Source organism: Condylura cristata, unplaced genomic scaffold (assembly GCF_000260355.1).
Source record: "Condylura cristata isolate star-nosed mole 26May11 unplaced genomic scaffold, ConCri1.0 scaffold00008, whole genome shotgun sequence".
In the NCBI taxonomy this organism is placed as follows: Eukaryota; Metazoa; Chordata; class Mammalia; order Eulipotyphla; family Talpidae; genus Condylura; species Condylura cristata.
This window is the reverse complement of record NW_004567109.1, coordinates 34,213,009-34,227,960: the sequence shown is the minus strand read 5'-3', so window position 1 is coordinate 34,227,960 and position 14,952 is coordinate 34,213,009. Positions and strand designations below refer to the sequence as shown.

Genomic DNA, 14,952 nt, shown 5'->3' with positions numbered 1-14,952 from the left:
AAATTATTAGTTCAGCAATTTATTCATTAAAAATATAAAATGAGTTTCAAATATTTTTCAATACATAAAGTTAATCTCAAGATAAACATTGTCATATGTATATATACTATTAATAGAGAGGATAATTAATTTAGAGCAAATGTTCAAAATTAAATATCACTGCCAAATTGGTATGTGGTTATACTCTATTATCATTGGGATATTTGATTCCTTATCAAATAAATAAATGCTGAATTTCTCTTCCATGGTATCTGCACTTATTAAGCCTCTCAACACAGACATGTATAAATCATTGCTCATAATGAAGATTTGTAATGCTTTATCACCCACAGGGTGTCAATCTCACTACATTAACCAGATGTGGAAAAGAATCTCACTTCTGATCAGTTCCTGAATTTCTGTATGTTAATCACAATACAGAACTTTAGATTAGTTTATTATAAATACATATCAATCATTTTAAATTCTACTTATAAATCAGTAAAGTGTTAAGTCACAATTTTTCTATTAATAAAAATGAATCTAGTCTTAAGTTTTTATTCACAAATTACATACTTTAGAAATCAAGTATAATAATTAAAAACTTATGAACAATTGAACTGTGAAAAATACTAATTTACCAAAATTGGTGTTTCTAGTAAATTCTAATAAAAGGGAGCTTGAAGAACTTGTAAAACCCTAATTATAATCAAATATCTGATTATATGGACCAAAATATAATAAATCCCATAATATTTAGAAAATTCTAATTAGCATGCTAAAATACTTTCAAAGGTTTACTTTATTTCACTAAAAATCTTAGGCAAGCAGAAACTACAAGCATAAATGAAAATGAAAACCAACAATACAACTGCTCTGGAAAAAAAAAAGCATCAAAAATCTAAGAGGTAGTTAACAGAAGTAACCCTCATAAAAAAAAAGTTCTTGACAGGTGTTTCCTAATCTCAGGGGCCCAAATCAGTATGAGATTCTTCTTTTCAATGATTAAAAAAAAATTACTGGTAGAGAATCTAAAAACCAAGTATTTAAAAGTATAACACTGTAAGTGAAACAATACTTCTATTTGCAAAGAAAGCCTAAGAATAAATTCTAGACCAGAAGCCTACATCTGTAGGCCAAAGCTGATCTACCACCTGTGTATCCCAAATTTTACTGACCTATAGCCATACTCATTTTGTTTACGTACGTTGTGTATAGCTGCTACTCTCAGACTTATGGAAAAGCCGAGTGCCTGCAACTAATTATACAGTTATTGTTTCCTAAATTACTGTCTCTTTAGAGAAAGTTTGCTGACCCTCAGTCTAGAAATATGCTAATAGGCATGTAGTCTTTGAATAGCACTGGAAAGATTAACTATATAAGTCACAAGATATTCAAATATAAAAAAGCAACATATATGTTCCTTTCAGTTCCTTTTATAATATCTTAAGTAGTCTCAATATTTTTCTTTTTATTTTTGTAGTCTAATATCAAAGAGTAATTCATGTTATATAAATAAAAAATATTTAACATGGAGCTGTCCAATAGAACTTTCTGTAATATGGAAATATCTAAACTGCACTGTCCAGCATTATAGACACTAGTCACATGTTATTACTGAGCATTTGAAATGTGGCAGGCACATCCAAGGAACTGAATTTTCAATTTACGTAATTAAAATTAATATTGTAGTATGGTAGCTATAATAATGGGCAGCAACTTAAGTCAAATAAATTAAAATTTTAAAATGTGACTCTTAAAAATGACCTTAAAAGCTGAAAGCTTACATATTTAAAAATAATGTTTGTGTAGAAATGACTGACTATATAAGGTAAGCCAGAGAGATTCTGTAGTAAACAAAACCAAATAATTCCATATTGCTTATCTCTGCAATGAAGTGACATAACTGTTAGCTTTTATTAGCAGAAGCCCTGATAATTTTAAGCTTAAAAGCAGTATTTGTGACCTTCTTTAATCATTAAAAACTATGTGGACATTTCATACAAAGCCTATTTTTTACTTCCCATCAGAAAGTTACCTCTTATAAAAGAAAGTTCATTCCTATACCATTAAGATTACAACTATGCTATACAGAAGCTGTTATTTTTAGTACTTAATGTATGAAAACTATGATCTCACTTAAATCTGCAAAATCTCCAATTAATCACTATTACTATGGAAAAGTCATTTCAATAGTCAAATCTTTTCAAATACTGAATCTTCTACCAAATAATAAAATATATGCAAATTAATGACAGAATTAGAGGGTAAGAGGAAAACCACTATATAGGTTAAGTAAAAAAATATAACTTTTTGTGTAATTGTCTACATACTTTCCTTAAGTCTATATTTATATGTACCAAAACAGGAAAACAAGTATTAGTATATTTCTAAATTACCACTACTGATTACATGTTGCAAATTAATCAAGTTAATGGTACAACCAAAAACATTAAAATATACAAAGTAAATCTAAAATTATAATACTCTCAAGATAAACATTTGTTTGAGATGTGTGTCTAATTACATCTTCCAGTTATTCAAATGTGCTCCTTTACAGAGATAGTTAATTCTAGATTGTTTTCAAAGTCAGTCGGCAAAATTAATTTTACACATTTTGATTGTAAAATAGCTGATATTCAGCATCGCAAACTTATTTTTCAATCAGGTAATTAGTTGACAGACAAAAAATATTTTAAGGGCACTTCTGTTTAAGCTTTCTTTTGCAGTTTAATCTGATGCTGTAGCAGGAACTTTCACAGAGAGGTTTCTTCTGGTGTTGGTGATGTGCCGTTGTTGTGCTAAGAATGAACGTGCGGGAGTACAAGGCCCAGTGTCTTTGCCAGCACCACTGCCACTCACAAGTCTGGACTCCATGCCCAATTTCTGGAATGCTAGACTCTGAACAAAAGAAAGTAGATGACTATTTAGAGTTTGCAAAGTGCTTTCACATATAAAAAATTACCTTATCCTCAAAACAATACTAAAAAGCTGGAGCTTTCCTGATTTTTTTTTTAAATATTTATTTATTCATACAGAACTGGGGTACAGGTCAGAGATGCGGAGGGTGAGAGGATTCACCAGGGTCAGAGTGGGGAGCAGAACAGGGAGATCGACCAAGTACACTGCTGAGGGGAGCAGCGGGAGGGTCAGGAGGGGTCTACCAGGCCATGTGGTCACCTCCGGGGCAGGCGGGGATCAAACTCATGCGGAAGTGGCTTAAGCTTCTTAGTGCTGTGCTTTAACCCGCTGCGCCACAAGGGAGGGCCGCTTTCCTGATTTTTAAGGAAAAAGTTAGACTTCAGAAACTAACTAGTCTTCACATGATAAGGTAGTGAGGAAGGGGAAACAGGCATAAAACTCTAATTCTTTGTTTTTAAACACTAAATTTGAAATCTTTAAACACTAAATTTGAAAAAAAGTAGTTTAGGGCCCTCCCTGGTGGCGCAGCGGGTTAAAGCACAGCACTAGAAGCTAAAGCCACTGCAACATGAGTTTGATTCCTGTCTGCCTTGGAGGTGACCCACATGGCGCGGCAGACCTCTCTTGACCTGCCCGCTGCTCCCTTCAGCAGTGCACTTCTACGATCTGCCTGTTCTGCTCCCCACTCTGTCTCTGGTGAATCCTCTCACCACCCTGCACCTCTGGCCTGTACACCAGTTTTGTATGCATAAATAAATAAATCTTAAAAAAAAAAAAGAGTTTAAAATAGTGTTCTAGAATTAAGCTTAATTAAAATTATGAAAAATTCTAAAGCAAAATTTTGTGTTGGGTGATCACACCACCTACCCTGGATACAGTACAAAAACAAAAGATTTCTGTCAATGGTTTGGGGCTTGTAGTCCCTGGAGTAACATGAGCACCACTAGGAATTTGTTACAAAAGTAGAAGAGTCTGTAGACTCCACTCTGACTTGGCAAATCAGAAGTTCAGCAGGCGAATCCAACAATTTGTGTTTTAACAAATTGTCTATGGCATAGCAATAGATTAAAATGTGACAAATTAGGCCGCCCCTGGTGGCGCAGCGGGTTAAAGCACAGCACTAGAAGCTAAAGCCACTGCAGCATGAGTTTGATTCCTGCCTGCCTTGGAGGTGACCCACATGGCGCGGCAGACCTCTCTTGACCTGCCCGCTGCTCCCTTCAGCAGTGCACTTCTACGATCTGCCTGTTCTGCTCCCCACTCTGTCTCTGGTGAAGCCTCTTACAGCCCCTGAGCCTCTGGCCTGTACCCCAGTTCTGTATGCACAAATAAATAAATCTTTAAAAAAAAAATGTGACAAATTATTATGGCATGGGGGCTGAATCTTAGCAAGAAAACTAAGTTTCTCTCTCACTAGACCAAATAACACAATTTTAAATGATAAGCATCACAAGTAACTAGAGTGCAAGACGTAGAAAAAAACAGATTCTCAGGAAATAAAGGTTGAAGAAAGTATAAATGTAATATTTAGCTTATGGTATCTCTAATGATTTATGTATCAAATAGGCAGAGATGAATAAAGATCTTAACTTGGATGGCTACCCCACAAGGGAATGTACTGGGAATATCTTACACATAATTTCTTCAAGTCTTGCTAAATGAAAGCAGATTTTACTAAACAGAGAAAGGAAGAAGAGAGCATAGATAAAAAGTATGAAAGAGTAAGGTATGTCTGAGGAAGGATAAGTTTTATGTGGTAAACCACAGGGTTCACAGCTGCAGTGTCTACAAGTCTATGTTCCCTTATACTAAATAAGCAGCAGTCAAGCTACAAAATGGCTGCATTACTATCTATTCTAGATAATAAGAATAACCCCCCAAATTATATAAAATCATGTGACATAGTTCTTGAAAACCTCCCAATGATATTAAGGATAACAAAAAATATGAAATTATTTTAAACTATTTTCTACTTGTTAGAAAAGATATAGGCAACTATTAGAGAGTGATTCCGAGATAAAAAAAAAAAAATGTATCAACACCACAATGAGAGGCTTTAGGGATACTAAATGTTAAGTTCTAAGAGCACCGAATTATACATCACACAAACATCCATATTTCTACAAAAACTTTATGGAGTCCAAACGACATGTTTCAATCTCAAGTCAGGAAACTTAAGACATCTGTGAATTGTTATATGTGTATTTTGCATGTATCAACTAAAATAGATGAATTGCAAAATCAATTTAATGATTCTGAGAACATCAAGTGATAACATTAAACTAAATCATGTCATCAATTTGGTTTATGACCAATGTTCAAATAAAGTAACAGAAAATACCAGTCAGAATAACTTTTGTGCATGTATACATATAAACATGTATATTTACATATTTGTGGTATAAAATATATTTTCTTCTGTGGTTCCTGATCAAAATATTTAATAAACACTGCTTTAGACATCGAACCACTATCTTAATTTCAACTCACCTTATTATACCAAGCAGAAACAATGAGTTTTTCTTCGTAATCACGGAATTTTGCCACTTTACATTCACTCTGGAAGAAAATATAAGGACTATTACATTACAGAAATAACCCAAGTTACCAAAAGGAAATCTCCTTTCATGGATGTTTTATTTATATGTGTTACTAGGAGAATCTGAAAGGTGAGTAAGATAATAATCAAACCAAGTCATCAAATCATGGAGAAATGCATGTACAACTTCAGCAAAAAATAGGCTTCTGACTACTATTTCAGTAATTTTACTGGTAAAACAGATTTTAAAGTATGCAAGATGGTGGTAGAGTGAAGACACAGGGCATGCCTCCTCCAGACACATACAACAACACTGATGCAAAGGCAAAAATCCTTGAGGGAAAAACATCATGAGCATATATGGAATACAAGCTTGAAAAGGATAGGAAGTGAACTATGCTTAGAGTAATAACAGGGCAGTACAGCCAAGCAGAGGGAGGAGAGGCTATGGTACAGATCCCCTACAGCTGTGAGCTGGGCATATACCGATACCAGGGATCCTAAAATCTGACACTGCACTGGATAAGGGGGTGCAAGAGCAAGCATATGGGACAGAGTATGCACTGTGGAAGAGTTACAGAGGTGAGGGCACAGAACAAAGCCTATTGGTTTGACTCTAAGGCTCATAACTCAGACGAGCTGTCTTCTGAATCAGGTTAGAGCACCTGGACCTCCTCACCACTTCATTAGTTCAGGGTGAATTAAATATACAACCACCACTTCCATCCCAGCCTGAAATATCTAAAATGCTTGCTCTCCCCACAATGAAACAATTTACAACAGGAATTAAATAAGATTTCTGCATCTACTAAAGTGATCCTTGGATGCCTATTTCTCCATCCTCTTTTAAAACTATTACCCCTTTCAGTTACCAGTTCCCTGACTACTCCAACAATTATAAAGCAATAGCTGAAAATTTATCCTCACTAAAAACACACACAAAATAGTGAAATGACAGAGGCACATAGTACAAATACCAGAACAACAATGACAGAAAACCCTGAAAGGAGCCCCAACACATTACAGTTGCAGAGCATGAAATAAGGGGAATTCAGTTCTGGCAATACAGATGGATCCTTAAAGCAACCACATTCAGAAATAATGGAATCAAGAAGAACTACATAGTTGATTTAAAAATACAACTGAGGTTCTTTAACACCTGACAAATAGAAGCAATGGAGAGAATTAATGAACTTGAAAATACAATGCTGGAGAACATGACTAGAAAAAACTAAAGAAAAAAAAATAAAGAGCTCTCTCAGAAAACTTTAAGAGAATATCATGGGGATTTCAGAAGAAATAGGGAAGAAAAAAAAATCGTCACTCTTGACTCTTGAAAACTAACCAGAAATTGATATCCAAGAGGCCCAAACTGTTCCAAAAACAAAACTACCACATAGACATTTGCCCAGACAGCATAGCAAAGCTGTGAAGCACCAACAATAGGGACAGAATGCTAAAAATATCACGAGAAAAAAGGGTATAAGAGACACCAGCCAAATTATTAGCAGATTTTTCAAAGAAATAGTACAAGCATGAACGGACTAGAAAGAGATACTCCAATTACAAATTTGGCTGTGAGAAATCAAAGAAATCTCATGTAGTGTTAACAGTTTTCCCCAGGGAGAACTATAGTACAACAAAATAACCAGGATACTGATCCATATGGTAAATATACAGGACATTTGCAACACTAGAAGGAGTCCTCATTTTGTGCTTTTTATAGCCACATCCACTTCTTTCCCATCCTCTCTCACTCTCTCATTAGGCCCTTACAACTGCTAATTCTTCTCACTTTTATAATTTTATCATTTCAAGAATGTTCTCTAAATAGAATCCTTATATAGCATAAAATATTTTAGGGCTGAATTTTTGTTTTAAAATGATACCACTTAAAGATGAGGTATAAGTGGGGCTATATATATATATATATATATTTAATTTTTTTTGCAGTGTATAAAGATAAATATATACAAATCAAAGGCCTATATAATGCAGTTTTAGTAAAGCTTTTGCTCAGAATCCTATCATTAAAGTCACTGTTTTGGCATCACACTTGTTAGGGAACTGTACTGTAAGCATCAACAATGGTATACATTTTCAATGACTTTCACTGGGAAGTGAATAATCTAACTTTGATTTCAGAAATTATTTAGTTCAAACCTATTATTTTACAAAAGAGAACACTGAGGAACCAGGAGGAAGAGGTGATAACTTTAAGATTCAAGTTACTAAAACAGTTGTAACCTCATCTTTAGTTTTTTGTTTATGTAATATATAATGCTGAAAGTCTTGGCCTTTAAGACACTCTGACATCAGGGAAAACAGTGCTATTGTGGGAAGAATTCCTAAGTTCAAAGAACATGTTATCACTATGGCAAGATAACTGTGTAAGAACATCAAGGAATTCATAAAGAGGGAGCAACATTTGAATCATATTAAATTTCTTCAGACTGCCCATTATCCAGTGCTTTTAATTTTTTTTTTTTTTAAGATTTATTTATTTGTGCATACAGAACTGGGGTACAGGCCAGAGGCTCAGGGGCAGTGAAAGGCTTCACCAGAGACAGAGTGGGGAGCAGAACAGGCAGATCGACAAAGGACACTGCTGAGGGAAGCAGCGGGCAGGTCAGGAGAGGTCTGCCGCACCATGTGGTCACCTCCGGGGCATGCGGGAATTGAACTCATGTGGAAGTGGATTTAGATTCTCAGTGCTGTGCTATAACCCGCTGCGCCACCAGGAAGGGCCTATCCAGTGCTTTTAAACAACAGCATACATGACCTGTACACAGCAACAACCCAAAAGCTGGCGAGGGGAGAGTCTCTGTAAGTCTTTAGACAAATATTTCACAACAGTTCATACCTACTGGTTAAGAAATGTTTAGCAAATGTAAACAAGTATGACATATTCTCTGAAATATATCATTTTTTGCTGATTTCTTAAAAATTAACTACCAATTACAGGAATTTCAAGGCCAGTAAATGTGGCTCTGCAATTACAAATACATAACTATGAGGAAATATAGACTGACACCAAGAATAGCATCAGTTATTACCAGGGTCTCAAAAATAGCGGTTTTATAAAAACACTTTCAAAGGAAACTAGAACATGCGCAATAAATAAAATCTAAAATATAAAATTCTATACTGACATAACTGCTCACAAAAAAATGGTAACTAGCACAAAAGTAACTGAAAAGGAAACTTCGTATGTTTGATAATAACCAAAATAGCTATTTTAGTTCAAGGGCTTACTGGGATTACGAAGCACTTACTTCTCCTAAACTGTTTAAGGTTGACTAGGAGAAGATGAGAGATGAAAAAAATGTATCTGGTTAAGCAAGTGCAATAGTTTTTCTAAAAGGTAAGGTTTGTTTTTTTTTCCCTGAATGAAATTTCATCTGCATAATTTTAAAAGGACCATTACAGCAAGACTAGTAGAAACTAATGAATATCCATATTATATATATAGGAATATAGTGCAACAAGGTACATAAACTATATAGTAACCAATCTTGTGGGATAGGGTGCTAGAGTACTAACACACTACATTTTTAATTCTTGTGTTCATTAATGCCAAATATATGACCAGCAGTTAATTACCAGCATTACAAAGAGTAATTATTAGGAAATGAATGAATATAGAAGTTTTACCTCCAGAATTTCAATTCTTCTCTCTTTTTCAGCCAACTGCTTTCTTAGTAGCATTATTTCAGCGGATGCTGGATTTAATTTGGGATCTAATGTTTTTATTACCTATTTAAAGAAAAAATAAATATTTTATGTCCATATTAAGTATTCAAATATAAGAACATAATCTGCAAAATCCGTATAAGTGCAAAATTATACAGAAAGTAATACGGGAGAGACTGCTTTGCAAATCTAATCTATATAAGAAAGATAATAGTCTACAAATGAGAAAAGATATGAAAATTCAGTATGAAAATGAGATGATCCCCATCTCAAAATCAACGCATGGGCACTCTCCAGAGATAACTTGATGACATGTGAAGAAGCAGCAAGCTTCTGTTTTGTTAGCCTTGAGAGACTGGGGTTTACCTGCTGCTATAGATTTTGAACAAAATGTATTATGACAATAAACAAAAAAGGTAGATATATCGACTGCATTTTAAAGATTCATCATAAAATCTTCTTTTATTCAGTAAGTACAAGTGAGATTATCATTCCCTGAGAAAGAATACTTACAATTAATCAGACAATAAAAGATATCCATGCATAGATATTTTTTTAAAAGTATAAAATAAGGAAAAAGAATAAAATTAGTTTGGCAAACTCTAGCAAGGAAAGTTACTGTCAAGTCTATAGTAAGTATTAAAACAATTTCTAATAACTTTGAAAAGCTACAATTTTACAGAATAAATGTTCATTTTAAGCTAAATATCTGATAGGTAATAGTCTTTTTTTTTTTTTTTTTTTGGTGAGGTCACTGCAATTCACATTTACACTGTTCCTACTGAGTCCAGTGTTTGTGTGTTTGTTTTATTGGATGCTGATGAGAAAAGGGGAAAGAGCATGATGACTGACATGGAAACCTAAAACGAAGCTGACCAGCAAGCAAAATAGAAGAGAGCAAAGACACATGATTTTAAAAGAGCAGTCTAGACCCTGCAGCACAGGACTTGAAGAAAAGTAACTCACATTTCTTGCTTTTTCCAAGTACATTTTATATCTTTCTTCCATTGCTTTCATATCTTCATCTTTCTTCTGAAGAGCAGCTTCAAGTTCAGTGATCTTTTGTGCTATTATTGAAAACGATATGGAACATGACCAATTACCACCTACTTAATATACTCCATTCTAACAGAACTTTTTTCTAAAAAATTTTTTAGCTAAAAACTGATACAAGTACTTATTTGTTCTTTGTAGTAAATTCTTACCTAAAATTGTAAAACTACAATTAATATATCCTTGATCATTTTTTTCTTAAAAATATCTGTAACCTGTATTATCTATTTTTTTCCTTTTGAGCACATATTTCGATGAACAACTATACCTAACAATAAAAGCATAGTTGTAACAGAAAATAAAGCATTCTTCCTACAGAACATCTGAAGTTAATTTTAATATTAATTTGAAACATCTTATTTACATTTTCTTAGTATTAATTCTGTTATACTTTACAATGTTTGATACTCCTATATATCAGCTCATTCTATTAGATTCATTTTTATTTCTGCCATAAGAGTAGATCATTCATTAATTACTTAAATCACTAAAAATTACTGTGACTCTTATTTGCCAACAAGATGTCTATACATTTTCCAGAGATTTGCTTTACAGTGTTTGTATCCTTCAACCAAAATAGGCAAATCCTTAGATAAAGACTTACTCAGATTTTTACCTACCATTCTGGTTTATGTCAGGCTGAAGGTCTTCAATCAGCTCTTGTTTTTTCTGTAATTCTTCATGGACTTCTGTTAGTTTTTCCCTACATAGTAGTAGAAAAAGCATGTGCTTTGTAATCAGAAAGACCTGAGAATGAAAATTGGTCTCTGCCACATAACATTGTGGACTGTGGGAAAGTCACTTTCTAAGTTTCCTCCCTTTGAAGTGGGAATAGTACCTGCTAAACTATTGTGAGGATATAAACTGCCTAGCACAGGATGGGGGCCAGAGACACTTTATCCCTTGTGACTGCTGCTTGTTAAGAAAAATTAAAGAAAGTATCTTATAGGCTAGCATTCCATATTAGCCAGTGGTGATAGCTGTCCACTTTGTAAAGGTTTCCAAATGACATAAGCAGTTAAAAAATATAAAAATTTAGGGTCAATTGGCAGTCAACCTGAATTTTCAATATGCTTTCTTTTTAACTTGTGGTGAAAATGGTGAATATTCCATGGTCATCATGGCACTTGCTTTTATTACAAAAAAGAACAAATACAAGATTTATTAACTTTAAAGAGCTTTTAAAACCGTTCCCCTCTCATATTTGAAATATCAGTTTTACTTACATATGAGCTTCCAACTTCTGCTTTAGTTTGCTGGACTATGAAAATTAAAAAGAAAAAATTGCTATAAAATAACTACAGTGACAAAGTTAAACTTCCGACATCAAAATCATCTTAATCCTCTTTTGAAAGTATACTGTTTATTAAAAAAAAAAACCAACATATTTTTAATAACATACATATAAAACATAAAACTTTAGACAATTTTTTTAACCTCAAAGGGAAGGACAGGAAGGGGTAACTAGTAAATCAAATAGATGTATAACAGCAGAAAGAAAACCACCTCATATTTTTAACATAATAAAGTAAAATTTGAACTTGGAGAAAAATAACAAATGCAAGCTGAATGTGATATATTGAGGAGTATCAAACACTGAAATCGCTAAGAATCATTTATCTAAAATGTAAGTTTTAAGATTTTCTACCTCTAATGAAGACAACTAAAATTATATGCATAATAAACTTTATCATAATAAACATATAGTTTAATGTTAACATCAAAATAAAACAATAGATTTTGTTAAAACTTAAAACAAATTTTCCTCTTTAAAACAATAATGTAAAATCGCAATGGTATTTCTGTATCATCTACTGAGTAAAGTTTAAAATAAATAATCTGAAACGTAATTTGGAAACATTAAATATTTGTAAAGATAAATTTTAAATTGTTAAAACACTGTGATCCAGAATGTAATCCCCAAACAGATCCCATGTTAGAAGTATTTCCTAATGTGACTTAAGATAGATTTGTATTACAGAGGTTACAATACCGTATATATGCACATATGAAATGCCGCCAAGCATGAGACGATTTCTATTTTCCAAGCCCCCAGGGAAAAAAGAGAAAATCATATAAAGTATATAAAAGACAGAAAGGAAACGCAACCCTTTCAATCTTCCTTTTTATCTCTCTACTTACTCTCCATAATTTTCTCCCCCATTACTACAAGTGTTAGAATCGCTTAACATTCTACACTGTATCTAACACACACCTAATCCTAGCTTTTTGATTGTTTAAATAAGTCCCTCCCCCCATGATTATGACTTTCCCTTTTGCATATAAGGATCAAACCATAAAAAGATTTGTAGGTATACTTAGATTTAGATTACGTTTGATCTCTTTTAACTACTTTTATCTCTGCCCTTACAATATTTTCCCTTGAAACCACCAGAAATGACAAGGCCATAAGTGAGCAGGAAAGGATGAAAATAACAGGGTGATATCTTAACGACTGCATTAAGGTTTCTGTCCTTAAGAAATTAGTATGGTTCCTTTTTGATACCCTTGCAGAATCATTCTCTCCCTTTTCCAACTAGTAGGTTTCCTCAAATCTAATGGCTTAATCAGTTAGATTGTTAAAAACTCACTAAGGTTTTTGTTGGGGTCCCAACACAACTGTGAAGGCCTCAATTGTAGCATGCTCTCAACTAGGAATTGCCATGAATTTAGGAATATCCGTTGAATTGAAACAGAAAGAAATCACCTTATAGTATAGACAAATCAATTTATAGGCTCCAAATTGGCAAAATCACTGCATCTGTTATGCAGATATATACGGTATTTAAAGACACCCTCTATAAGGGTAGCACTTCCAAATAAAATAATTCATTTGGACATCATAACCCAAGGAGTCTAAACACAACAGAAATAGTGTAATTTCTAAGACTTACACTTTCTCCTTCAGACTTGGATCCTTGTTCCTGTAAAGACCTCTGGAGGTCCTCAATTTGCTGTTGCAATTCTCGAATGCGCTCCTTGCTCAGCCTATTATGAAATGATTCATGTTTATTTACATTAAAAGTCAAAATATTCAATAATCAAGGTACATTTATACAATTTTAATTCATAAAAGATTCTTTTTATAGTAATAACAGATACAGAACAATTATCTGTAGTTCTATGTATAATTTATAGCTAGATTTCTTGCAAGCAAATATTCTAAAAAGGCATTTTATCCTGAAAGCAATGTATCTATTCATATAAAAATTAGAAAACTAGCTCAATTTCCTACAGTTATATTTTCAGTGAGTGCAAATTAAGTTTTCTTTTCCAGTTTTAGATTTCACAGTGTATTGGGAAAGATGATCGCTATATTCTAGCTAATTCTTTATGACTTTTGACTTAAAGGCAAGATTGCAACTAGCAATCAGTGCAAGTTTTTCAACTTGGCAAAATCTCATTCTTTCAAACCATATTTAAGAGTTACTTCCATTGAAAGTTACCAACAAAAGTATGATCTGTCTAGCCATATATATGACACAAAACACCGCTCATTGTAATGAATTGCTACATTTATCACACAATGTAAGAATTATCTACTCATGTCTATCTTTCTATAAAAGCTGAAATTTAATATCCCAGTGCTAATAAATGATATTGAGCTGTATAGTTTAGTGATATTTAATGGTCTCTTTAGAAAATGTTAATTCTTTTAGTCACAGTTGACAAAATAATATACAACCAAGTTTGAGAGAGAAGGTTTCTAAAAAGTACTCTAAAGACAAGTATTTCCCAGTGGTCTCTAATATCCAATAAAGTTTCCTCAAAAAAACCAAAAGTCTTTACTACAAATATGTTCTCTCTAAAAGGTAGATTATCATGTGGTTAACAGGAGACTCAGAATCAATATTAATGGAGGCTTCAAATATAGGATCCAAAATTTATCAGCTGTGTAACATTGAGCAAACTGCTTAAGCTCCTTCTACCTCAGCCTCCCTATCGAACCAAATTAGTAGTGTAGTAATCTTCTTAGAGTTACAGTGAGAACTTTATCAATGAACACCAAATAGGTGCTTAAGAAAGTGCTTGGCACACAGTATGCGCTATATAAATGTGATCTATATTTACTGTTACAATTTTTGGTATCAGATAAGTAGACCATTTACTTTTATACTCATAATCTGTAATTTGCATAACCTGAAAGGTTATGAAAGAAGGTTATGAAGATGGTGAAAGTGATACTTAACCACTTTCAATTTTAAGCTAAGGACATGAATGTCAGCTGAAGTAATATGCCCTGAAACAATTACTAATTTAGTAGAGATGGAATTCAAATTTGATTCCACAATCTATGCCAATCTATGTACCAGACAGGTCATTTACTTATTTATTATATTTTCTGGCCAATTATGAGGCTAGCTACTGAAATTCAAGAACAAACCACCTGGTTACAGACTATACTAAAATTAATGGGTAACAGTGAAGTTGAAAACAAAATTATTTCAAGTTTTATCTGAAAATCCTCATTGTTTTAACTAATGACTTTTTCCACTTTCATAAATCAAGATTTTGTGGTTAGGAAATGAAGTCACCATGATTAAGGAGCCTGTCACCTTTGCTCGGTTTCTAATTCATTCATCTTGCGGTGCTTCTGTTCTAGCTGCTCCTGAAGTTCTTCAATGCGTTCATTTTCAGTACCTTCCTGCTGTAAGCGTAGCATCTTATTTTCATGTTGCAGTCGAATAAACACCTCCCTTATGTTGAAAGAAAAAAACTTCTTAGCTTTTTAAAAATTTTTCTAATGTTTTCCCATTTTTAGCTTT

The 14,952-nt window shown here is 33.3% G+C and overlaps 1 protein-coding gene across 1 annotated transcript in view; it reads right to left on the bottom strand.

Moving 5' to 3' along the window:
* Positions 1 to 2,700: 2,700 nt before the first annotated feature.
* Positions 2,701 to 14,952, bottom strand: part of HOOK1 (hook microtubule-tethering protein 1) — a 40,682-nt gene continuing 28,430 nt past the window's right edge. The window contains exons 15-22 of the mRNA XM_004679055.2: positions 14,743 to 14,883; positions 13,081 to 13,174; positions 11,413 to 11,447; positions 10,807 to 10,889; positions 10,100 to 10,200; positions 9,095 to 9,196; positions 5,392 to 5,460; positions 2,701 to 2,880 (exon numbers count right to left, since the gene is read on the bottom strand). Coding sequence (XP_004679112.1) covers positions 2,710 to 2,880; positions 5,392 to 5,460; positions 9,095 to 9,196; positions 10,100 to 10,200; positions 10,807 to 10,889; positions 11,413 to 11,447; positions 13,081 to 13,174; positions 14,743 to 14,883 — 796 coding nt within the window. The 3' untranslated portion in view covers positions 2,701 to 2,709. The remainder of the gene's footprint in view (positions 2,881 to 5,391; positions 5,461 to 9,094; positions 9,197 to 10,099; positions 10,201 to 10,806; positions 10,890 to 11,412; positions 11,448 to 13,080; positions 13,175 to 14,742; positions 14,884 to 14,952) is intronic.